General features: G+C 47.2%; 1 protein-coding gene across 8 annotated transcripts in view; it reads left to right on the forward strand.

Annotated features, from left to right (window-relative positions):
* The first annotated feature begins 517 nt into the window (after nt 1-517).
* The window catches only part of TM6SF1 (transmembrane 6 superfamily member 1), a 40,453-nt gene continuing 15,577 nt past the window's right edge, over nt 518-25,393 (forward strand). For 3 of the 8 annotated variants that reach the window (XR_010932651.1, XM_067698258.1, XM_067698249.1), the window contains exons 1-9: nt 518-743; nt 5,659-5,762; nt 7,946-8,043; nt 11,587-11,690; nt 13,470-13,552; nt 14,177-14,298; nt 16,059-16,163; nt 17,953-18,045; nt 18,248-18,367. Coding sequence is in view for 7 of the 8 variants with exons in the window: in XM_067698258.1 (XP_067554359.1) it covers nt 652-743; nt 5,659-5,762; nt 7,946-8,043; nt 11,587-11,690; nt 13,470-13,552; nt 14,177-14,298; nt 16,059-16,163; nt 17,953-18,045; nt 18,248-18,367 (921 nt within the window). In the remaining variant the exon portion in view is untranslated. Of the gene's footprint in view, nt 744-5,658; nt 5,763-7,945; nt 8,044-11,586; nt 11,708-13,469; nt 13,553-14,176; nt 14,299-16,058; nt 16,164-17,952; nt 18,046-18,247; nt 18,368-25,393 lie in introns of those variants that run through there. The other 5 variants (XM_067698273.1, XM_067698292.1, XM_067698283.1 and 2 more) reach the window with 5 other exon arrangements.

The following is a 25,393-nucleotide window of genomic DNA, read 5'->3' on the forward strand; positions in this document are numbered from 1 at the left end:
GTCGACATCTGGTGAGTGAGCAGACGGGGTTTAAACCGGAATTCGGACTCGGCGTAGGAGCACTGCTCGCTGCCGGTTGTTGGTTGCTCCGGTGGAGAGGTTCCAAGGTTTCGGGATCATTTATCCCTTCCTATCCCCGGCCCGAGGGTTCCCCACGTGGATGATCTCGCGGCCTCTTCCCGCTCTGACACCCCGGGTCTGGCTCCACCCTCTGCCTGCCCGCAGTTCGGCCCAGACACTCTTCAGAGCCTCTCTCGTCGATGACAAGCTTCCGGCTGCGCCCAGGGCCGGGGCCCCACGCCCACCTCCCGGTCCGCCGCCTTCCCGCAGAGCGCGCGCCTCCGGGGACACCTGTCCGCGGTCAGGGGTCTGTCGCCGCTCCTCGGCGCCGCCCGGCGCTCGCGGTGGAGCCCCAGCAGCCCTGGGCGGGAGGACGGCAGGGGGCCTCCCGGGCCTGTGCACCTGCCCTGCTTACCAGGAGGCTGCGGGCGGGCGAGCCGTGGGGGCGCTGCTGAGGGCGCAGCGCGGGGGGCGCGCTGGGCGGGGCGCCTTGAAGGGCGCGGCCGAGGGGCGCGGGCGCAGCCGGAAGCTGGGGCGGGGCGCCCGCGCGGGATGCGGTGAAGGGCAAGCGGCGCGGCGGCGGCGGCGGCGATGAGTGCCTCGGCGGCCACAGGGGTCTTCGTGCTGTCCCTCTCGGCCATCCCGGTCACCTACGTCTTCAACCACCTGGCGGCCCAGCACGAGTGAGTGGGTGCGCGCGGCGGGGGTCGGCGCGTCAGGAGCCCCAGCAACTTTTCAGAGGGGGCCGAGCCGCAAACTGCAGGGCAGCGGTTCGCCAGCCTCCAGGGCTCCCGGCGGGCGGCCGGAGGAGGGGAGGCGCCCGGAGTCGTGCGGGCCGGGGTCCTCGCTTAGGCTGGCATCCCTGACATTCGGCGCAATTCTGGGGGCAAGTGCTGGGCGTCCGTTCTGTGCCCGCCCCGTGCCAGGTATCCGGGGTTACAGAGGTCAATAAGGCAATGCCCCTAACCTTCAAGTGCCCAGGGGCAGGGGTGGGGCGGTACACACACCGACAACTTGGGAGCTTGGTCTTATCTCAGGCTGTGCCTTGTTCGTTTCGCATTTCTCAGGAACGTTTCCATGTATGCACACACGCATACTTGTCATTTCGTATTAATTTTAGAAACTGTTGTGAATGACTAGCAGAAATAGCCCAGAACGAACAGACAAAGACCTGGGTTCTAGGCCTGGCTTTGGCACTAACCGTGGGGCCCGGCCTCAGTTCTCCTGTCTGTCAAATGGCCTATATTTGCATCCTATTGTCGGGATCCAAAAAGCCGTAAGGGCGCAGTGTTGTGTAGGATGGGCAGCGAGGCAGAGAGGCAGGGCAGTTCCATGCTAAGGAAATGGGTGGGGCTGAAGGAGGCCGCATATGGATTTGGTTCAAAGCCCTGCCTCTCCTCTGTGAGGGATCCCTGGTCAAGCAATGGGCACCAGTCAGCAGCCAGCCTGCTCCAGCAGTGGGAAAGGTGCCAGACAGACCCCCGGGCCTGCTGATGTTTCTTGCTCTCTGCGGGGAAGAGGAAGTAAACCTGTTATGTGTCCCACAGCAGTTGGTGCTAAGGAGATTGCATCAGTCTGTATGCTGCAGACCCCCTCCAGACCTGCAGGCTGTAGAGAAGTGTCTGCCCACAGGGCGGTGACTTGCTCCTCTCTCGTTCCTGGGGCCACCACTTGCTGACAGCCTTATCCAGATGGCAGCCATCCATACTGAGTGCTCCCTAGGCATGGGCGGTGACAGCCCTCGGTCTGACCCAGTCTTGGGGCACAACTCCTGGAAGAAGCATCTCTGGGCAGTGAATGTCACATGTCTGTGAATATAGTGCATGGAGGACCCTGCCCTCCTAAAATGGCATTATGGGCAGTTCAGCAAATATTTATTGAGTACATATTCTATGCTTGGCACTGTTTCAGGTGCTGGGGAAATAGCTATGAACAGATCGCAAGAGATTGGGGAGGCATGTGTTGAGATAGACATCAGCACAGAAAGTGGGGCGACATGAGAGTGATGGGGGGGACTGGTGGTCAGGGAAGGCTTCTTGGAGGAGGTGACTTGAGCTGCAGCAGGTGGCCACAGGAAGATCTGGGGACAGAGCTTTCCAGGTAGGGGAACAGGGAGCAGTGCAGGGAGAGGGATGTGGCTGGGTGCTGGGATATTTGGGAGGGGGGGCAGTGCAGCTTGTTGAAGGATCACATGGCATGGAGAGGATCTGAGGATGACTGAGATTTTGGCCTCAGCCACTGGGAGGATGGTGATGGCATTTACTGAACACATGGTGAATTATGTATTGCTGTGTATTGTTGAGCACATTGCTAAGCCCTGCAGAGTTTGGAATAATTGGTTCCAACCATTCTTCCTGTCCTCCTGCAGGTTAAAATCCCAGTAGCTTTTGATTCCTCCCTCTTCTTTCTCCACTCCTTCCCTCCAGCCCTCCCATTGTCTCCTTCTCCCTAATTCCCCGGGCTGGGCTAGCATGTTTCCTCCTTCCTGTTCCCCTGGCACTGGCCCTCTCTGGCCCAGCCCATGGCAAAGCCTCCCACGGGAGGTCCCCTTCCTGCCCCAGTGCCCTGTGCATTTCTGCCTCAGCCCACCAGCGCAGCCCACTGTGCTGGTGCTTCAGCCACACGGGACTGTTCTGTGCCCCTAGGACACTCCTTAACTTTCCCACCTCCTCGCCATTGCTCACACTGCTCCCTCTGACGGGGATGCCTTCCTCCCTATAGCTGACTGTTGAAGCCACACCTGGGCTTTATGGCCCAGAGGAAAATGCCACCTCTTCCTCTTCCAGGTCCCTCTAAGCAGATGTGATCTCTCCCTCCTCTGAGCCCGGCTGGGTTGTGCTCTTCCCACAAGAGTTACTTTCCTGTGGTCAGAACTTACCTTCTCAGGCCATAGCTCCCCTTAGTATTGTCCTGCCCAGCACGGGGCCTCGTGCCTAGTGGGCTATCCTGTTAAGTTTGCATTAGTTGACTTAGTTGAAGCTTCCTTCCCACCAGACCTTTTACAAAAGCCTGAAAAACAGAAAAATCAGATTAAGTCGAGGAGTCAGAAAAGGGTGGGATCTCTCTCTCTGTCACACACAAATACACACACACACACACAAACACACACGCACACACAAACACTCTGCTCATACTCACCCATACATGACCGCGCTCAGTAGCTGTCTGTTCATGGAAGGGCATCAGTAACTCCCCGCCCCCCATCCCAAAACACACACACATTCCAAGACTAACAACATTTCCACCCTTGGGTTAGTGGCAGCCCTTACCCCTCCCCCCACACCCCGAGTCCCTGCTGGATCCATTTCTCCCTGTTCTGAGCAGGCCCTGCACTTGGCTGTCACTGGGAGACACAGGTGATCTGTTGCCCCAGTTTCTCTTCATTTTTTGCTCCTCCCCCAGAGGTGGAGAGCGTGAGAGGACACCGTGAACCAGTTCACACTGCTCTCTCATAGTCCAGAAGAGCACCAGCTATGTGACGGTGCTGGCTGTGAGCCTAGGTCCTTGGTAGGAGCAGGGATGGGAGTTGTCTCCTGGCCACTACCTGTCTCAGGCTGTGATTTAAATGTCTGTCAGCTTACATCACACACTATCCTCTTCCCTCTTCACCGGATGCTTCAGCCCAGCATCATGTTCTGACCCACATTAGCTTCCTCTTCCATCCTCTCCTCCTTTGTCTCATCCCTACAGGAGGAGCCTGGAGCATCCACTGATGTGTACCGCTAGAAACCTCCTATTTCAGTCTCTTACCTGGTCACTGACATGGTCATCCTCATTCTTGTCATAGAACTATGTCATCCATTCACCATCCGTCCATCCACCCATCCATCCACTGTCCGTCGTCCATCCGTCCATCCATCCATTCATCCATTCACCATCCATCATCCATCCCTCCACCCACCACCCATCGTCTGTCATCCATCCAGCTATCCATCCATCTACCATCCATCTGTCCATCCATCTACCATCCATCCACCCATCCATCCATCCCATTTCTCCTTCCTTTCTTCCTCTTCCTTTCCTTCCCTCCCTCATTCATCCATCAATTCCTGAACACCTTAAAAGAGGTCCCGAGGCAGACTTTCTGTGCATACTCATCCCGGTTTCTTGGAAAAGGTTGCACGTTCCCATACCCCACCCCTGAAGTATTCTGATTCTGTAGGTCTAGGGTGGCATTTGGAAATCTGGGCGCTGCTGATGCCCAGAGCCCACTCCTTTACTCTTTAAGTGGGTCCTGGGGCCAGGTGCTGGGGACACAGCTTTCCTGGACCTGGGGCCAGTCTCCTTGGGGTCCATCTACCTGCAAGGAGCTGGATCACTTCCTGACTGACCTCTCTGACATTAGGGGCAGATTTCTGACTGGTGCCTAGCACCCATTCCAGCTGTAGGTGTGTGGAGTGAACTTCAGCATAAGTTCGTCCCTCAGATATTAGTAGGTATTGGTGGGCTGTGAAGGATACTTTCCAGGAGTCCCAGGGCATGTGGCAAACGTTATCCAGAAATCCTCTGTGATGGTGTGGAGGGCTCTGGCTAAGGAGTGGTGCTTGCAGCCTCTCTCAAGGGCTACTGAGGAGTGTAGCAGGCCATGGGAGTGGGCCAGGTGGTGCTTTGTCTAGAACTGGATGCCTTGTTGGTGTGGAGGAGTGAGAGAGAGAACATCTCTTAGGACTGGAGGTAGCCTTCTGGGTGAGAAAGCTCAGAGCCTATTGAGATAGGTTCCCCCCATGTAGACAGGGATCTCTTTTTCATCCACAGTGCCTGGCACATAGGGGTGTGCAAGGCATTTTCCCTCAATATATTTTTTAATGAATTAAAAACCAGATGATGAAATGACATGATGTTCCTAAGGTCACACAGGGAGTGGCAGAGTAGGTACTGGACTCCAGGTCCCTTGACTGCTGACTCCACCAAGCCTCGTGCCCTAGTGCTGTCCTGCTGAGGAGGGCCTTTGGTCCCCAGTCTCCTTGGTGCCATGCCCTTTCCCAGGAGAAAGACCAGGGGCTGTGCCCAACCTAGCCTCACCCTGGCTTCCTGGGCATGGGGTTGCATGCTGGCTTGGCTTCCTGGGTGTTGGGGCGCTGGCATCATTCTGGCCTTAGGCCCGGCCTAGGCTCTTCCCTCCTTGGATTGGCCTCGTCCTCTGGCCCCTTTGATGATACACACAGCCTGTGGCTTGTCCACCGAGAAGGTGTATGTAGTTGTGACTCCTGTGTGTTCCCTGGAGCTCGGTCTGAGGATTTCCAGCTGGCCCTGAGAGAGGAGGCAGATTCAGTGGTTAGACCTGTCAGACACTGGGAACAGGGCTTGGAGGAGCAGGTGGACAGAGGCAGCGGGACAGCAGCAGAGGGCGCTCGGACACATGGTTCACCCAGGTGGGCAGGATGACAGGAGAGTGAGGACCTAGTATCTCTGGTCCCTGAAAGTCACAGGGGCAGCCCAGAGGGGCCCAAGTGCTGCGGATAAACTTCATGAACTCCACAGTGCTTGAGGGATAGGCAGAGGCAGAGCTGCGAGAGAATGCATTCAATAGCCAGGGAATTCCATACACCAGTGTGTTTATTTTGATAAGTGACCACCTCCCTGTTCTGGTCGTTGCAGTTCCTGGACAATTGTAGGGGTGGCTGCCCTCATCCTGTTCCTGGTAGCCCTGTTGGCTCGTGTCCTGGTCAAAAGGAAACCACCCCGGGACCCACTGTTCTATGGTACGTCTCCATGGGAGGGAAACACTTTGTGTCCACTTAAGAGCACAACACTGGGGTCTGAGGTCTCTTTCCCTCTGTGGTTGTGAATACTCTGAGCCCCCTGGTAAAGCGGCGGGAAGGGTGGGAGTATTTTTGTTCTCCTGTAAGCTAAAGTCTCTCCCAGGCTGCGGACCCCACCCTGTCGCAGCTGGGAGCCTGGTGGAGGCAAGGTCGCTGCCAGGGCCAGGCAGGACACCCCTCCGTTCCTCTCCCCTGTGCCCAGCCATGCTCTGACCTCTGGCCTCGGCTCTTTTACCAGCTCCTTCCTGGCTTCCTGCCTTCAGCCTGCTGTTTGCAGCGCCCTCCACCTGGCAGATGTGGCCCTGGCAGCCACGTGTAGGAATGTAGCCGTATGGAGCCTCAGTTTGCACATTTGTGTAATGAGGAAAATAATAGTATCAATACTTACCACGGAGGGTTGGTACCAACATTAGATACTAGTTGTAAAGTACTTAGACCACTGCCTGGCAAGTACGCTTGTATGTTAAAGGAATAAAAACACCACTGGTTGAGCACCTGTGGTGTGCCTCGTGTGACTCTGACCGCATTAGCAGTATCATTTTATTTAATCCTCACAACAAATGTCCTCCCTGCACAGATGAAGAATCTGGCTCAGAGGGTGCTAAGAAACGTGGTCAAGGTCACAGTTAGTGAGACAGCACTGACCCGCACAATTTCTCCCAACTTGCATGTAAAAAATGCTGAAGCTTAGAGAAATGATGTAACTTACCTAAGACCTGACAGCCGGTCAGGAGATGAGCTGGGCCTGTCTGAGTTCAAGGCCCCACTCCACCTGCCTTTGATCTGGCCGCTGCCCCCCTCTGCAGGCTGGTCTCCTGCTGCCGTCTTCCCCCGACTCCCTCCACACTCCGTGGAGCCCACGCTTAGCTGCGCTCATGTCTCTCGCAACTCCTCAGGGTGGAGGACCCTTGCTCCTACCCCCTCAGCCCTCTGTCCTCATGTCTGTCACTGCAGCCACAGGGCCAGACTGGAGGGCAGAGAATGTCCTTGCCATCTCTGACCCAGCGTCTGACACTCCTGTTGGCATCGGCGATTGTTGGTAGAATAGCCGAATGAGCATGTGCTGAAGGCTTCCTCTCCTGGGAGACACGCAGTGGCTGATCACCTGATGGCTCATCGCTGTCAGCGGGATCTGGACCAGAGGCCTGCACAGAGGCCCGGGGAGGCAGGGTCTACAGGGCCGGGCACGCGTGGGCCTTCTGCTCCTTCTGGGGAAGAGGTAAACGCAGACTCAGGGCAAGGGCAGCTTCCCTTCTCTGTGAGTTAACCTTCCCCTCTCTCCTCTCCATTTCTTTTTTCACAGCTGTTTTGATATTCATCATCAGATTTTTCTACCGTCCATGCCCATCACATAGTTTGACACCGATTTGTTACAACTTGAACGTGCAGCTTTATTGACAAACTGCCACACGCTAAATTTGATCACTCACTGTTTAAAAAGTGTTATTCCTAAGCTGTTTGTTGCTGGTAGTTTTCAGCCCGTTGAGGAGATTCTCACAACCTTAGTGAGATTCTCTAAGATGCTACGGCTTTCCTTCTTTAACATTCATCGGTTCCATCTCGTATCCATTTTTTAAAAAAATCGCTGGCCTTTCTTCTTAAAGCCACTGTCACTTACACGTCAGCCACTGTCTGTCTTTCGGATCTCCAGTGTGGGATGAAGCAAGTGCGTTGGACACACCGTGAGGCAGACTGCTTGGTAACCATTGAGATGAATGATCTCTTTTGAGTCCATGTTTTAAACCTGGGGGTCACCTCTGTGCTTCCTTGGCCACTGGTTAATGGTTTTGTTCCCGCTACCCAGGTGGGATGCAGATGTGGCCCTGGCAGCCACGTGTAGGAAGTGGAGGATGGATGGGGCAGGCTGGTAGAATCCTCTGGGACAGTCAGTGGGTGACTTTGTCACTCGCTACTCCCTGGGTCGGGGGGTGTCCTCTCCCAGCTCCACGACACGGGCAGAGATCCAGCTGCGTGCACAGGAGGTACGTTCTTCTAGTCCGTATTGACAACGTCCACAGTATCTTCTGGAAAACAGGAAAAGAAATCATTACTGGCGAACGCCAGGCTCTTAGGCAACGTCCCCTGAGCTACGGCTTTTTGAACTGCTGCTTTCTTTGCTCTAGTGTATGCAGTTTTTGGATTTACCAGCGTGGTGAACCTCATCATAGGACTGGAACAGGACGGGATCATTGACGGCTTCATGACATACTACTTGAGAGAGGTACGGGGTCGGTAGCGAGTACGAGCCTTGAACTAAAGGGTCTGCGACCCCAACAGCATTGCTCGAGATGGAAATCCCTTCGTTTAGTGTAAGCAGGGATGACACACGGTATTTCATTTGCTGCCATAGACACAGGACACTTAGTCACGTGGAAGGTGAAGCGGAAAGTTAGGATTGGATCGTGGGAGGCAGTTCTCCTCGGCGTTCGGTCTTACAGCTCCTTCCTCACACCCAACCCACCACCTTTCCCCTTTACTTGTATTTAATATAAATGAGGTTACTTTAAGTGAATCCAGTATCTGTGTATCTACTGTTATTAATACACTCTTCTCTAAGAAAGCCCAGGTCAGTCTTAAATGTATAAAGCCCCAAACACTGAGGCAGTTAAGAAAGCCATTTGATTGTGAGGATGAACATGCACTCCTCCCCCCATCACAGCATGATAGACCTACCTGGCACCTGACAGAGCTAGTCCTTTTTCCTTATTTTATGGTGTGATGAATCCAGCCCCAGAGAGGTTAAGTAACGTACTTAAGGTCACACAGGAAATAAGGAGCAGAGCTGGAAGTGTAGTCTTCATCTGTGTTTCAAACAATGGGGAGCTTTGTGTGCAAGCTAAGGGAGTTTGGATTTTGTCCCGCATGTGAGGGAAGATGTTAAGTCAGCGAACAGTGCAGTCAGCTCTGAGAAGGATGGGCTTGACGGGAAGGGTCGATGTCATAAGCTGGGACACCAGTCAGGAGGCTTTTGCAGGGCCAGCGAGGGCATGAAGATGGCCCAGACGGAGGCCAAGCATGGACAGTAGAGAAGGACGGACGGACTTCAGAGAACTTGGGTGGCTGGAATGAGTAGGTCTCGGGGATGAGTTGGGGGCAATGGGGAGAGTAAGGGCTGAGGTGCCGTCCTGATTCCTGCTTTTGGAAGAACGCTGGTGTTATTCAACCGGAGAGGGACAAAAGGGGAAATGCAGTTCCACAGATGTTCGGTGAGCAGACTGGGGGGGGGGGTCACAAGACCTGCTTTCTCCCTCCAGGAGCTCATGTGGCAGTGAGATAGCATGGTCCTAGGTGCAGAGACGGAGGCTCACGCCAGGCGCAGCGCGCACTGAGGAAGAACTGACTCTGGGAGCACTCGGGGGAGGCTCAGCGAGTTGGTGACCCTGCCCTCGGCTTTTTTAAAAATGGCAGTGGCCGTGGATGATAAACGTTTTCCAGATAGACTAGGGGGTGGAGGGCATGCCAAGGAGAAGAGACAGTGTGGGCAAAGGCTTAGAGAGAAGGGACTTCCCTGGCGGTCCAGTGGTTAGGACCGCGCTTCCACTGCAGGGGGTGTGGGTTCCAGCCCTGGTCGGGGAGCTAAGATCCCACAAGCTGCACGGCACAGCCAAAAAAGAAAAAAAAAAAGGAGGCTTAGAGAGGAGAAACAGCATATGTCTCCCCACTGCCAGCCTGGGGCACACGTGTGCAGGGATGATGCCGAGTTCATCTGGGGACGTGTGGAGTTTGAGGTGGGTAAGGAACATCCTGGCAGGTGTCCCAGCTGGCAGGGCTTTGCAGCTGTTGAGCTCGGGGAGGAGAACAAGGACCATCAGAGTACAGTTGGTACCTGAAGGTCTGAGAGGAAAGGAGAGGGGAGAGAGGAGAGGGCCGAGGGTGGAACTTTGGAGACCGTGGCCAGAAGATCAGGAGCCTCTGAAGTGGACTGTGAGGGGACAGGCGAAGAGGCAGAAGGAAAGCCTGGAGAGTGCAGGGCCACTGAGTCCAGAGCGGGGAGGTTTCAGGAAGGAGGCAGCCGCCTAGAGGGCCTGGAGGTTGAGCTGGTGAGGGTGGTGAGACAGGGTATGAGATGGGGGGCAGGGGTGTAACTGTGGGAGGGTCTGCAGGGCCAGGCTCAGGGACCCGGCTGCCAGATAAGAGGAGGTGGGTCTTGGTCTTGCAGCCACCAGCAGCTTTGGCAGGTTTTTGAGCAGAAGAGTGACATGTCAAGAGCCAGGGCAGCGGTGAGGTGAATCGGAAGGAGAGGAGAGAGGTAGGAAGACCATGTGGGAAAGGTCCAGTGAGGGGCACTGAGGGCTTGAACTAGGCCATGACGAGAGGGAGGGTTGCCTGGGGTGACATTATAGAGGTAAAATTGATAGGACTTGCTAACAGACTGCATAAGAGAACAAGGAATGAACAACGACCCTGTGGTTTTGACCTGGGTAAGTTGAATGGTGTCGCCATGAAAACAGAGAGGCCAGGTGGGGCTTGGTTGAAGGGGGAAGCCAATGAGTTAAAGGAGGTAAGGTGAGTTTGAAGGGCCCACGGACCAGACAGTTGAAGATACCCATCAAGCCACCAGGAGAGGTCAGCACTGGCCGTGAGAGCCAGGTGTGTACGCATCAATGATTAAAACCATGAACTTGGATAGTATTATCCAATCAAATCATGTCAGAGAGAAAAGATGGGGGCGAGGCATGGGTACTGAAGTATGACTCACGTTGTTTCCTCCACCTCTGTGATTTTCACTTGATGTGATTTTTGAGGCAAGATGACAGAGAGCAGTCTTTGCCCCAGGGGAGTGCAGAGCTTCAGAGAATCCCCTGCTTGGTTGGTTGACTGATGGGCTGGTTGATCTGCTCTGTTCCTTGTTGTAGAAAGGATTTAAGGCATCTTAGGAAAACATCTGAAACAAGGCAGGAGATCACAAATGTGGGAGAAAGAAGAAAGGAAAGTGAGTTGGAGCCAGAATGACACTAAAAACCTAGGCAAGTTTGACAGTGATTGTACAGTAGCCACCTGGAAACATAAGCACCTGGGAAAGGGAAATGTCGTTCATCATATAATCTGTGTTTATAAAATTAAAAATTTCTCGGAAGTATAGCTCTTCTTGGTAGTATAGTTTCTGCTAGGAATTAGCTCTGTGACCTTAGGCAGGTCAGGTAACCTCTTCCAACCTCTGTTTGCTCATCTGTAAAATGGAGTCAATCGTGTCTATCCCATAGTGTTGTTGGGAAGGCTGAACGAGGGGTTGGGTGTGAAGCTCTGAGTATAGTGCCTGCCGGTCTGTGCCTGCACTGGGGACAGAGGCGGGGGAAAGGCGTGCCTTCCTCACACTCATCCCAGCAAGCCTCTGGGTCAGTATGAATTTTGAAGGTCAGCCAGTGGCTCTGGTCAGCAGGATCTTCCCTGGCCACCCCTTCTGCCCAGAGCCAAACACCTTTAGTCACAGATTAGACTTGGCCTCAGTGAGTTCATCATGCGGCCAGGACTGCCTGTAACGCCATCAGTTTTGCATCACTGTGCACACCTGTGTTGACCTAGCATAGGCCAGGCATTCTCTTAATTCCACTCCGTGTGGCAGACCCTAGTTCTGGCGGCTCCAGGGTAAATGTATATTTTCATGTTTCTACCAATTGTGTCATTGTATGGGATTAAGAATAGTTTCATTTTAGCAGACGAAGATGTCCTGCTGCTTTATTTTACTTTCAATACAGGTCTGGTGTTCTGTGTTGAAGTGTCTGAGTCATATTTAAAGTGGACTTCTGTTTAATGCTTTCCTTAGGGTGAACCGTATCTGAACACGGCCTATGGGCACATGATCTGCTACTGGGATGGCTCTGCTCATTATCTGATGTATCTGGTGATGGTGGCAGCCATAGCCTGGGAGTAAGTCAGTTCGCCTGGTGGGTGTGCCTTTGTTACCTTAGCAATCGGTAGGCGGGTAGGTAAGGAAAATGGATGTAGAGAGGCACAGACACAGGCAGGTACACACGGACATGAATCTAGGGTCTGTGGAGACAAGTTAGACATGGCTTTATTTTTCCTTGTGTCACTGCCTTTCGAACATATGCCTCTGGATTTCTCCTCTGCCATGATGGACAGCTCGGGCAGACCCCCTAACTTTCTGATTATGTTCTCTTATAAGAGCAGTCTCATTTTCAGAAATTAAAGCCCAGCACATAGTAATTCAAAACTTCAAACTCCTATCAGTTCAGAGCTCTCTCTCCCTCCAGTTCAGGCTTACCCCTGAAGCTTAGCGGCCTAGCGGCCTGCTTTGAGGCTGGGGTGCGTGGTCTGTCCCTTGATTCCTTCTCAGCTTGCTCTGCGGCTGGCTCCTCTGGGAGCATGTGTGTATGTACATGGGGTTAAAGGAAGCGGGGCAGAGTCTAACACGACAATTGCTGTTTTCTGGGAATTGGTAGCCTCCGTTAGGACATGCTGGCTCTGTCTTGTGGGGCACATGTGTGGGTTCTTGGAGACCCCTACCACAGGAAGGAACCTCTGCATTACACTGATCCCTGAAATGAGCAATGCTCTCCCAGACTGAATTTGTGTCTCTCCTGCCCATGGTGGTACACCCACAGCTTCTTTCTGCTGGGGCCTCTGCAATCCAGGAGGCACGCCCTTTGGGGTGGGGATCCTTAAAAGATGGCTCAAGCCCAGCTACCTTCCCAGGCCTCCCCTTGGCTCCAGGTTAGAGAAAGCCGTGCATTTTGCCCCACACCAGGTTGAAACTCAGCTTGACCAGCTGTCCTGTGCCCCTCCCATGCCCTCAGTCATCCACTCAAGGACAGTTCCAACTAATTTCTGGACTTTTCTAAGCCCCCCCCCGCCCATCTCTTCATGAATGTTCCCAAGCTCCAGGGAACACATCAGGTATTTCTGAGAATGCTCAGGCTCTGCTTGCTGCCAGGAGTGGGCCAGTGTTTCTGTGGTTCGGTTAGCATCCAGTTGGGGAGGAAGATTCTGGTCTGTCCCCCTGCTGACAATCCCAGTCACTGTGAATGGGCCTCTTGGGATCTGATGCATGTGGCCTGGGGGGTAGGGCAGGGCAGGAAGCACACAGTATTCTCCACTTCTCTTTCCCGTCAGAGAATCTCTTTTTGAATTTCTCATGGCCCCTTATGGAGGTGACTGTCAGTTATCAGTTGCAAACACTTTTTGTCAACATCGCCTATTAAGATTAGGGGTATGTGTCTAGCAGCTCCTTCAGAACATGGGGTAGGTATCACTTATTATACTTATCTCTGGGGCTTTAGCTAAAATCCTGTGACACCAGGGAAAGTCCACTTAACATCCTACTAATAATGGTTTAAAATATGGATCCAATTTTCTGTGAACCTTCTTTTTACTTTCATGCTGTGAGTTTCATAAGTAATAGTGAAAGGCAGGACTCCTTTGATAGTGATGACCATGGTATGGTTTAATAGATCAGTGTAGCAAGCATAATTTCCTATTCAAAAGGACACAAAGAGGTTCTATAGCATATCACATATGGAAATGCAGTTTGATCACCAGGGTTCCTTGTATTTGATTTATTACTCTTGATTCAGTACATTTTGGCTCATGTACTTTACTAGTTAGAACAAAGATAATATTGTGGAGCATCTTATACTAATAGTATTCTAAGACAAATGTGTTAAGTCAGGATTTTTTTCATTACAGGGAAAGTTATAGAACCATTGGCCTATATTGGGTCGGATCTATTATTATGAGCATTGTTGTTTTTGTGCCAGGAAACATTGTAGGTAAGAAACTTTATCTTAAAGTTCACTTTCCTTTTCTGAAACAATAGGAATTGTTTTTAAATAGGGAAGCTATTTTGGTTGTAATAGAACCAAGAAATTCCAAGTATACCAAAAAAGCTGTTTTGCAGAATTACTCCTTTTCCCTTCCATCTCACCTTCTAAGAAATGCTTTTGAGCAGTTTTCAGAAGTATACACTGAACAATTAGACTATCTAATATCAGTGTTTCCTGACTTTTAGAAGGATCTAGTGGGGTAAGTATTGTGTTTGTGGCTACATTCAGTGTGAAAATATTTCCTACAACTCTTTGTATTATATATAACTCTTGACACACCATGGGAACTTGATAAATGTACTTGAAAATTAAGATTCTTGAAAGCTAATGTAGAAGAGTTATTTATGCATGCAAGAAATCAGGATATTATATTGTCTATTTTTAAAGTACTGTAGATAGGGCATGCCTGTTAATAAACACCTAATAATTTTAAATTGACCTGTTTTTGGTCTCATTAAAAATACTGTCTGGCCTATATCAAAATTTTAGATGACTTGAGACGGGGAGGTGTTCTACATGTTGTGTTTGGATATACTTTTGACTTTCTCTTTTTTTCTCTTTTTTAAATAGGGAAGTATGGAACACGCATTTGCCCTGCTTTTTTCTTAAGCATACCATATACTTGTCTTCCTGTCTGGGCTGGTTTCAGAATCTATAATCAGCCCTCAGAAAATTATAATTATCCCTCAAAGGTGATTTTATTAAGTTAAATGTAACCTGTTCTCAGACTCGCAGGGCTCACTCATATCCACTGGATACTGGACTGAACCATGCCTCCAGGGATGGAGCCTTTGGAGCATTCAATCAGTGTGATGGTGCTGATTCTGCAGCATTGGTTCACACCTTAGTTATGGTGGCCAGAACGGTCTGTTTCTGCGTGAATATATCTGCTTTGATTGGCCAGGCCATGCTTTTTGGAACTTCCTGTGCCAGAGGTTGCACTGGCTCTTCCCATCAGATTCCGCATTAGTGTGTGGAGCGTGAGGTTTGTCTGGGGCTGTTAACAGCCTGGAGTCTGAGCACCTGGTCACCTCTTTCAGAGATATCTATGCACTACTGCCCCAAAGGGAGGCTGGAGATACACTGCTGTTCCAGGTAGCACACACAGACATAGGGTCTGATTACCAAGAGATCCAGGCACATGGAGACTGGCTACAGGATGTCTTCTGAGACACCTCCCTTCCATTCACAGCCAAGGTGGTCAAGGTGAAACAATACTGGCCGGGCAGGTACTCTGTTAAGGTCTTCATTTCTAAGCTAGTGACATTTTTCTAAGTTTCTCTTCCTTTCATAGGTATTAGATCCTTAAGCAAGATCCTTTAAGCAAAATTGATATATGAAAATATGAGTTACTAGAGATAATCAGAACACGATTCTTCATTTTACAAAAAGACTTACAATAGAATTCATTAAAATACATTTTAATTTACAGACACTTCATTTGTAAACATTTAGACACATGCTATGTAAACTCAGCTTGGCACATTGACAACTGGTACTCCCTTACACCCTCTTGAGGAATGAGGTGGTTGTTAAAAAATAAGCGAACAGTAACCATAGCCTTGGTCCTCACTCGGCTCCATGTCAGTGTATCAACACCGTTCCGTTCATGTTGTAAGACACATAGACTGTTCATTTAAAAAAACTGTTAAAACACAGTGATGGCCGGGGAGAAATAGGCATTGTCATACAGTGCTGGGAGGAACATAAATTCAGAATCGCTCTGCAAAGCCACCTGGCAGTGTTATCAACCTTAACAAATCTAACTTTTTAATCTAGTAATTCTACTTCTAGGGCACTATCCTAAGAAAATCATCAGAGATGCTGTCAAAGATTTATGTACAAAGTTGCTCATCATCACATTAAGTGTAACAGTGAAAATGCCTAAATGTCCAATAATCAGAGATATGGCACTTCCATGTGATGTTGTTTCAGAAGAATTTTTAATAATGTGGTAAAGTACTGATAGGTAGACAGTGAGAGGCAAGAGAACAAATGCAAAATTGTTTATACATTAAGTCCTAATTTTGTGAAAAAATAAATGTAGATTATATATCATACATACATATGTAGTACAGTGTGTGTGTATATATATATATATAACTATATATGTGACTGGAAAATATAACAACTGTTAATAGAAGTATGATGGGTTAATGGTTTATTTTTAAAAAATGAGTATATTTTACATTTATAATCATAAAAATGCTTTTTCAAAAGAAATATGGCCTCATAGAGCCAGAAGGGCCCTTTGAGATCACCTGGCCCAGTCTCATTTCACAGATGAGGAACTGAGACTTGAGGGGAGAAATTATTTTCCTGTTGCATGGCTAGTGGTTTTGAATCCTCAGCGTTCTCTTATCACCCATCATCATTGTATCTGTGTTTCAGTAGATCTCAGATTATTCTTTGGCACCTTGGGCCTGCTCATTAGTTACCAACTCTACTTTAGGTCATTCAAGAAATCCAAGCGAAAGATCTGCTGAGAAGACCATGTGATTTAATGTTGGTTGTGTGTCTCCTTCTGGCAACTGGATTTTGCCTGTTTAGAGGCTTGGTAAGCATAAGAGATCATAATAACATAAAGTATATTTTTAATCAGATTTCCTAGTGCACTAACAAAACATACCTCCCATTAGAGCCTGGAGGCCTGGACCTGCTTCCTGACTCTCCTACCCTCACCCCAGACCTCTCCTCCCAGAGGGGTAGGTCCCTTCTGGGCTGCTCCATACCACCTCCTTCAGGTCCTTGGATCAAGCTCTGTACCTGAAAAATTAGCCATGAGTCTCATTCTCTTGGTTCCTTTGATGTTTCTGATTTGAGTATCTTTGGTAAGGGTGGTAACTTAAGACTAGTCAGACTGTGGCACAGAGCATCCATGTGTTCTCAGGAGTAGGGAGATGGGATTGAGGAAGGGGTATCAGAGTACAGTGTTAGACTCCTGGCCATTTACTAGCTGTGTGGCCTTGGAAAAACCACTTAACCTCTTTGATCCTCAGTTTCTTCCTCTGTAAAATAACAGTACCTACCTTACAGTACTGTTTGAAGATTAAATGAGAGGGCCTTATACCTAATAAGCGCTCAGTAAGTGATTGCTCTTACTATTTTTATTGATCGAGGATCCTTCACAATATCCCAGTTGCATGGTTTATTCTCAGTAGCAATAAATTTGAGCAGCCAGAATTATACGGGTAATTATATTCAGCTTTAATGACAATTACTGTTCTAAGGCTGCTGGCATTGCACAGCAGTTGGGGGGCAGAGTGGCAAGTGTAAACTGATGCAGCTGATTCATTGTTTTGGGGCGGCTAGCTGGGTCAGGGTGAGTAGCCTTAAGAGCTGTCTCCCTCTTTGGATCATCAGAAACTTCCTGGAGCAGAGTTGGCTAATAGGAGTGGCATGGGGAAGGGAAGTAAAGGAGAAAGCAGGGCCATAGGCTGTGCTCGGACCACAGAGCACTGAAACCATTCTTTGTTTAGTTTGCTGTAATTCCTAACGTCAAAAGAACAAAAACAGCAACAATAAAAATGAGCCCCAACTGTTTTCTTGCATAGCCATCTCCACTCCCCTGTGCACATGAGAAAAACATGTGCATGGGCGAGTGTGTACCCTTTGGTAGGTGGGGCTTTTAGGTTGGGGCCCATTTTTACCAACTCTGCCACTGACGTGTTCATGTTATTTAGGCGGGACAACATTTATGGCTAAGGACACAAGGAATGGTACCTGAGGGAGGTGACTCAGAGGGGACCCAGTAATGTGCCAGAGAGACACTTTGTCTGTTCTGTGGCCTGAAGTCTACTCTGCCGTGACTAAATCTGCTCTGCCCTCTTTCAAAGTGGATATAGGAGGTGGCTTCAGAGAGGACCTCACTTTCAAATCATTATCCTTTACTGCCCCCAAGGCCATTTACTCTGTGAGGCACTGGAGATAGGAGGATGCTATTTCTGAATCTTGCAAAGCACAGTTAAGATGAATTTGGTATAGAAATGTACTTTTCTTCCTGCCGGGAATAGTTGGTGAGTTATTCCCAGGAAAAGTGAAACTGATGATCTAAAGCAAGCTGTGCTTTGGTTAGCCAAACCTAGACATTTAAACTGAATACTCGGAAGATCCCAAGAACAGGGCATTAGTTTCCAGTTCCTTCTCCACTATTAACCTCTACTTAATCTCTTCAGAGTAAATCTGTAGAATATTTATTTTCTTTCCTTTTTTACTGATGAGCTTCTAAAATAGCTTTTGTTAAACAGAAAGCAGCTTGTGACTAAACCTGGCACGTTTAGCCTTATCAGCAAACATAAGAACCAGATGTGACTGTATCTTTATAATGCATTCATTTTTGTTCGTAGATTGCTTTGGATTGCCCAGCTGAGCTCTGCCGATTATATACGCAATTTCAAGAGCCCTACCTAAAGGATCCTGCTGCTTATGCTAAAATCCAGGTCAAGTAGTTATGAAGCCTAAGATTTTTCTAAAATTAATTTTCTTTTTTTTTTTTTAAGAATGGGAAAATGTGATACCATGTAGGAAATAGGAGTTAATGTTTTCTAAGGCGAAAATGTTAATTGATGAAAATGTTGTGCTTTTCGTAAGGCCAGATTAACTATTAGTTTACTGATGACGTTATTTCCCTGTTCAATGTAGATGCTGGCGTATCTGTTCTATTCCGTCCCTTACTTTGTGATGGCGCTCTATGGCTTGGTGGTTCCTGGATGCTCCTGGATGCCTGACATAACACTGATACATGCTGGAGGTCTAGCTCAGGTACTAAGAATATGCTGTTAAGAAAGTTTATTGGGGATGTGGCTGTCATTGTTGAGTGTCTAAAAAATATCTCTGCTCTGTGTTTTAGGGTTGGGAACAGTTATTAGATATGTTGTGCCCTTTGCTTTACAGTTCTTTGGAAGACATTTCTGCATTATTTAAATCTCATAATCTGGTAGGTGCGCCATTCAGTTATACAGATGAGGAAACTGAGGCCCAGCAAGGTTAAATGATTTGTTCAAGGTCACATACCCAGCAAGCGGCACTGCTGTTTCCCAGTCTCTGAACACCACAGCTACTGAAAGAGAATTGAGAGCTGTTATCATTAAGATGTCTATCTGAATTTAAGATTTCAGAAGTTCACTATATTATGCTACACAGGACCAGGGAAACCAGTTTTAAAAAAGTTCTGCTCCTGGGAAGCTGGGCCTGTCATCCCATTCCTCCCCTCTGCTACTTAGCCAAGCCTCTGGCCTACAGTAGATGTTCAGTGAATGCTTACTTCATTGAACTGGGAATGAAATTATCTATGGAATTATCATTCAAAGCACATTTTTATAAGATAACAACCTATCAAAACAAATTGATCTTATGAACAAGGAAGAAAATTATTTTGTTCTTTTCTTACTGTAAATTAGAAAACCCAAGTGAACTCATCTTTTAAAATCATTATCTTTGTCCCGCTCTTTTTAAGCAGGCATAAAAATGAGGTTCATCCAGGAACTCTAGGCATATACAGTTAATTATACTTACGGTATAATTATGATGGCAAAAAGACACACTAGAATTTACAGGGTTTAAAACCAGTAACAGCATTTATGGGTTAATACACGGGGCTCAATCTTTGCAGTCTGAGGTACTTCTTCTTAACTATAGAATTAGAATATAAATATCAAAAAAAGTTGATGCAGTATTCAGAAGTAGTGGTTCCTGTCCTTTCCTTGAAGGACATAAGGAAAGAGAATTAGTATGTACCCTCTGCAGACCTCTGAATACCTTATTTCTCAGGCCTTGGTGTGGGTCTTTATTTCCATCTTTCAATACCAACTATAAGGTGATGACTTTTCATTTCCCATCTTTAGCTCAAACTGTTCCCAGACTCTTATATTTAATTCCGAACTCCTTCTTTTCACTTGGGTGTCTTACTGACATCTCAGATTTAATGTCTAAAATAGGACTCCTGATCCGCCCCACAACTTCTCTTTCATCTCCCCATCTCTGAAAATAGCCCTTCCTGGCATCCAGCAGCTCAAGTCAAAAATGTGGAGTAGTTCTTTACGCTTCCCATTCCCTTACCGTCTACATGTAGCCCATCACTAGGTCGGGTTAGTTCTCTCGCCAGAGTAATTTGCAAATCCACCACTTTTTTACAGCTCCATTGCCACTACGATAGTCTGAGCTCTCATTACCTTACTTCATGCAAGGCAAGCCATGCTAAGTGTTTTACTTACCTATTTGTGTAAAGACAGACAGGCTGTGTGCTCTGCTGGAGTAGCAAATACCCAGTGGTTAAAAATAAAGTTTTATTTATTGCTTGTGCAAAGATCATGTGGGATATTTTCAGAAGTCAGGCCTGGCACCGACCCAACTGCAGAGGAGGCTGATACATGTGGTCTTCCTGTCTGCCTCAGAAGAAACTGTGTGAACACATAGCATCATCTCTGCAAGTTTTTCAAAAGCCTCACTTAAAGATAAGCAGGCCGAGACCCAGGGTAGTTACTTGCCTAAGGTCACAAAGTTACTAGAAGAGGGATATAAAATCCCACCTGACTCCAAAGCCCATATTCTTCTCTGTTGTGTTATCCCTCTCCTCATGCAAACAACTAACTATGCTCCAGAATCCTACAGCAGAGTAAGACTTTGTACGTGGCATGTAGGAGTTAGAGGACCTTCTGGGAGTGGGAGGCAATGACACCTGAGCTGTGGGCTTTACTGGCTGAATAGACTTCAAAAGACTGCGGAAGCGTTTAGATGTTGGAGTGTGCCCTGGTTAGAGGGTACAGAGGGCCTCCCACTCGCCCCACTCTTACCAGCCCCTTGATTAGATTGTTCAGGGTTCAACATCTACTCATTACCCGTGTGCTCTGCCTGCACAATCCAGCTTCCTCTGCATGCCATGTACCTTGGTCTGCCCCGCACCAGGCCCTGATGCAGGAACACCGAGTGTCATCAGCTAGGAGGCTGGCAAGAGTGAGGCCAAGTGTTGGACCTGGTCAAGTCTCAGGAGACAACTTGAGAACTAGGCAGAAGACCTAGGCCAGGGCCTAGCCATGTGCACAGGGTCAGCAGAGTCAGGAGGCTTAGGATGGTCAGAGCTTGGGGGCGAATGGGTACTTAAATCTGTAACAGTAAGATGAACCCTACCCTGTACCTGCTGGTGAGGCTAAGCTTGCAGACAGGCACCTGTGACTCCAGCCAGGAGGTTCTGGGAAAGGCAGTGTGGATAGCAGAGCGGCTGGCAGCAGCAGTGGCAGTTTCAGCCATACGCCAGGCCTTGAAGAAATCTCTGGTCTCATCCATCACTGCCCAATTTGCAAAGGTAGCCTGAGGCTGTCAACTAGATTCTATCAATGTCAGAAGGATGTTTCTCCCAACCCAACAGAAGAATGGTGTAATCTGAGAATTATGTGTCTGACATTCCCATAACTCTTAGCTGGGCTTTAATATCTACCTATTCAGAGTGTTCAGCCTAAGGAAAAGTTACAGATCATACTGCAACAAAACAGTGCATATGAAGCGAATACTTGCTCACGAAATGAATGCTCATCTTGAGAGGATATCGGACACATTCATCATAGAAGCTCTCCATTACCTTGATTAGCACCCCAAGCTTTCTAAAACTGCCATTCCTAATTTAGAAGCTTTATGTATTCATGATCCCACTAACTTTATCAATGCTTTTATTGTAAGATCTAGTGAACTCCCAAGAACCTGTGACTTAATAATAAGAAAAAAATCCTTGAAAAACTTCTTGACCAGTACAAGTCAATGGAAAACATGGTTAGTAGTTACTAGGTCCCTCATTTCAGACCATTTAGGAATCTGCCAAACCTGCTGCCTTCAGAAATCAAAAGATAAATCAAAAGGTAAACTAAAATGCAATAAAACCAGGACACATTTTACACCGAAGAGTTCCACTGGGGACTTTAACCCAAGGGTCTTTTCATATAAAATTAAAGTTTCAAGTCTAATTTGAAAAGTATTACAGGCTATTTAGATCTACTTGTTAGCATTTTTTAATCAATTGAAGAATTTTTCTCTGCTAAAATATCACTGAAAATTAAAAGAAAAGATATAGTTAATATGGTTAAGACCATGAGCTCTGGAGGCAGACTGGTTCGAATCTCATTCACTGATCACTTCAGTGACCTTGGTCACTCACCTCTTTGATCCCGTTTCCTCTTCTATAAAGTAAGAATAATAATAGTACCTTTCTCATAGAGCTGCTGTTAAGGATTTTATGAGGTAATATGTGTAAAGGGCGTAGAGCAGTGCCTGGCACATTATAAGCTGTGGGCCTCTTTGTTGCTTTTGTTAATGTTGTTGTTAGAAGCTTCCCAGTAAGAGTTCGGAGGAGAAATGCCTTATGTTGCTCAGAAGATACATTAATCTGTAGCTGTGTGTTGTGTATAATTACCTAAAAATCAGAGAAACTGGAAGAAAGCTCTGGGACAGATTCACAGTGGGTTTGGCAGGGAGCCTGCCATGCCATCCAATTAACAGCTCGCAGCCATGGAAGCAGGAGCAGTTCCACTTCAGTCAGGCAATGCCAGTGCCCCTTCCCACCTGCTGCCTCAGACTCTCCCACCCCCTGGCTATGCAGGTGCCACATACTTTCTCACAAAAGGGTCTGGAGGCTCATCTGTGGATAATTTGGTTGTCAAGAGTTGACTCTACTGGGGGACAAGTTTTATTAAGTTTTTTCCTTTATGGAAGCCTTTAAGAAAACCTGAAAGTAAAGGTTTAGGAAGAACATGGATAATTGGGATACTAAAGCAAATCTCATTTTAATCATTTGCTTCTGATGTGATTCATCACTAAACATCTTTTTTAGTATTAAAACTAGAGCTTGGGTTTAATGTCTTTTTACATGCTTGTTATCCTTTGGTGGAGACAGTCTTGAAATTGTCAAAAGATCAGCAAGGGAATCTAAAAACAAAGGGCCCCGGTTTTCAAGCAAGTAGAGTGCCAGATCATGAGCAAGCATTTCACTTGGGTTTTGTATCTGTCTGTGGAAGAGCTCCATGTGCTTGGCACTGTCCTAAGCACTTGACAAAGATCAACTCATTGAACCTGTGTAACAATCCTATGAGGTGGACTCCTGCTTTTCAGGTGAGGAGCCAGAGGTAGTTACATACCTAACACAAGGTCATATTGCTGGTTTTCGGTGAAGCTGGGATTTGACGCTGTCAATCTGGTTCCAGATTCAGTGTTCTTAACCACAAGACTATGGCGCTCAGAAAACCCTAAGAAACGGTAACACGGTTCTAGATTAGCTATTTATACCATATCAGCCAAATAACCTGGCTACTGTCCCAATGTTCACATTAGTTTTTGCCTATAATATTTATGTGGACACACAAAACTCTTTCAATTCTCCTTTCTGGAACCAAGATTGTGATTTTTAGTCAAATTCTTTCCAGGCTGTCTCTATAGGAAAACACAGCTATTAAAATTTAACCTTTTTCTTTGACTTTATTGCCTCATTTTCCATCCCAACCATCCATTCTTAAAAAAAAAAAAAAAAACCCAAAGTAAATCTCTTAACTAAATTTAAGGTGAAAAATGATTTAGAATGAAGTAGAAGAAAAATTATTAGGGGCTCGACCTCACATCACTGAATTTTGGAGAAATTTCTGGGACCCATAACTTGAACATGTAATCTTGGCCATGTGTCAGTTCAGCAGCACTGAGGTCACCAAGCCACCAGATCCTACTAGCACAGTGCTCATGCTGAGCTCTTCAGCCCTGTCATAAGGAGGTCTCACGTGCTGGTGGGAAAATCACCCAGGAGACACGGTGCAGCCCCTTAGCAGCTATGTGCTTGGGAAGGGAACCCTTCTCAAGTGAGACTGAGGGTTTTCTGAAACTTCAGCACCCTGGAAACTGGACACCATATGTCTTGGGAGGAAGCTATGGTTGGATTGCTCACTCAGCTAGAGGTGAGGCCACTATAAATACACCCATTAGAACCATGAGCAGTACTGGAACTGCAGAAAATTGGCCTCAGGCTCTTTCTCTCAATTACATACCTCTTTTGATTAGAAATGCAATCATCTTTGCCCCTTGTTAAACAATTTTGAAGCAAAAGGCCTACTAAAATAGGTATAAAAATAGAGAAATGCTTTGTAGAAGCTTTTTTGTATTTTGACAGTCACAAGACCATTACTGTTGAACGTTTATTGAGCTCTAACAATGTGATAGGTGCCACACAAAACATCAGACACAGTACCTGCCCGGTGGGCTTACAATCTAATCTAAGGACACGATCATTTTTTAATGTTGCCATGAGTTTGCTGTTTGTGAAAATGAGGTATTAACTGCACCGGTTAGTGCAGCAAAAAAGCCTACGAAATCAGACTCTTTAGCAGGTTCCCTATGCAAGTAGGCATGATTGCTCATATTATTCTCTCAAACTATGGTCCGCATTTCCCCAAATTTGGTGATTTTTGAGATGTGTATAAGTGTCTATAAAGATAGACACCAAATGCACATTTCTTAAAACCATGGTTCAAATCTGGCCTCTAGTCCAGGAGAAAAAATTTAGTTACAATATTCAGAAAAATACTGTTATTCAAAATAGGCCCTAGAAGAAAATAGTGACAGGGGCCAAGTTCCTGTTCAGTGTTCCTAGAATGTCCACAAGAGCAGCTCCTCAGGGCAGCCTCTCAAATGCCCTTTACTCTCAAGGTGTTTTGTCTTCATAGCCCAGAGATGAAATATTTAACGTTTGCTGGGTTCTGTTTGGGCATGTGCCCCGGGGAAGGTGTGTTTGAGGGCAGAGCCCTCTCAGTGCCTCACAGATCACAATGCAGACAGACGATTCCTGCGTTGGCATTGGCGTTGGTCCCTGGGTCCTTGGCAACACACCACACTAATTTAATTTCTATCTCCAGAAAGCAGCAAAACTACCAGAGGCCCCCAGAATGTATCAGTAACTTGCAAAAATGTAACCTGTTAAAATCTGTCACTGATACAATCTGTATACATACTGCTTATGAAAACTTGTCCTTTGCTCATCATAGTAAAGTCAAGTGCTAAGTAACACTTTTATCTGTGTTAACCACTTAGCAGAATAAACTGATTTATTAACCACTTAGCAGAATAAACTGATTTCATATGGAAGGAAATGTAAGATAACTCATATGTATTTAAAGCAAATTATTTAGTTTTCATTCTTGTTACTTCTGTGCCTTCTTTAGATTATAGTATCTTCTGTCTCTTCACTTTGATCCTGATGAACTAAGTCACCACTTACTACATTTAGATTCCCAATCCTTTGTGTATATCTTGAATTTCAGTAAGATATGAAATGCAGACTCCAGGACTGCATTCTGTAATGGTACAAGGATCCTGAGGAAATACTTTCACAGAAGCCTTTTCTAATAGATTCCCCTGTGCTTACGAAAAGTATCAAAAAAGACCAACTGGCACATTCTGAATGTATGTTCTCAACAAGTAATCTAAGTACAAATGGGAAGCTCTTGCCTTTCTGTTTTGTAAACTCAGATTATGCTGACAAGCCATACTTCTAAATAATTTGATTTGAAAAGGTTGCCTGCATGTATATTTGCCATTTTATAAAGAGCAACCAAATCCCTACGCCCACCCTTATCTTACAAAACAACCCTTAGTATTTTTTAAGTTGCATAAAAAAACAAATATGTGAATAAATAAACAAACAAATGCATAATGAAGGCTTTGAGCTCTTGCTCCAAGGAGTAGGTGAAAGAACTGATAAATGAAGCTGAGGCCCTCTCTCAGTGCTTCTCTTTAAATAGTTAGGCTAAAAATATTTTAAGCTGT

This window comes from Pseudorca crassidens, chromosome 1 (genome assembly GCF_039906515.1).
Source record: "Pseudorca crassidens isolate mPseCra1 chromosome 1, mPseCra1.hap1, whole genome shotgun sequence".
Classification (NCBI taxonomy): Eukaryota; Metazoa; Chordata; class Mammalia; order Artiodactyla; family Delphinidae; genus Pseudorca; species Pseudorca crassidens.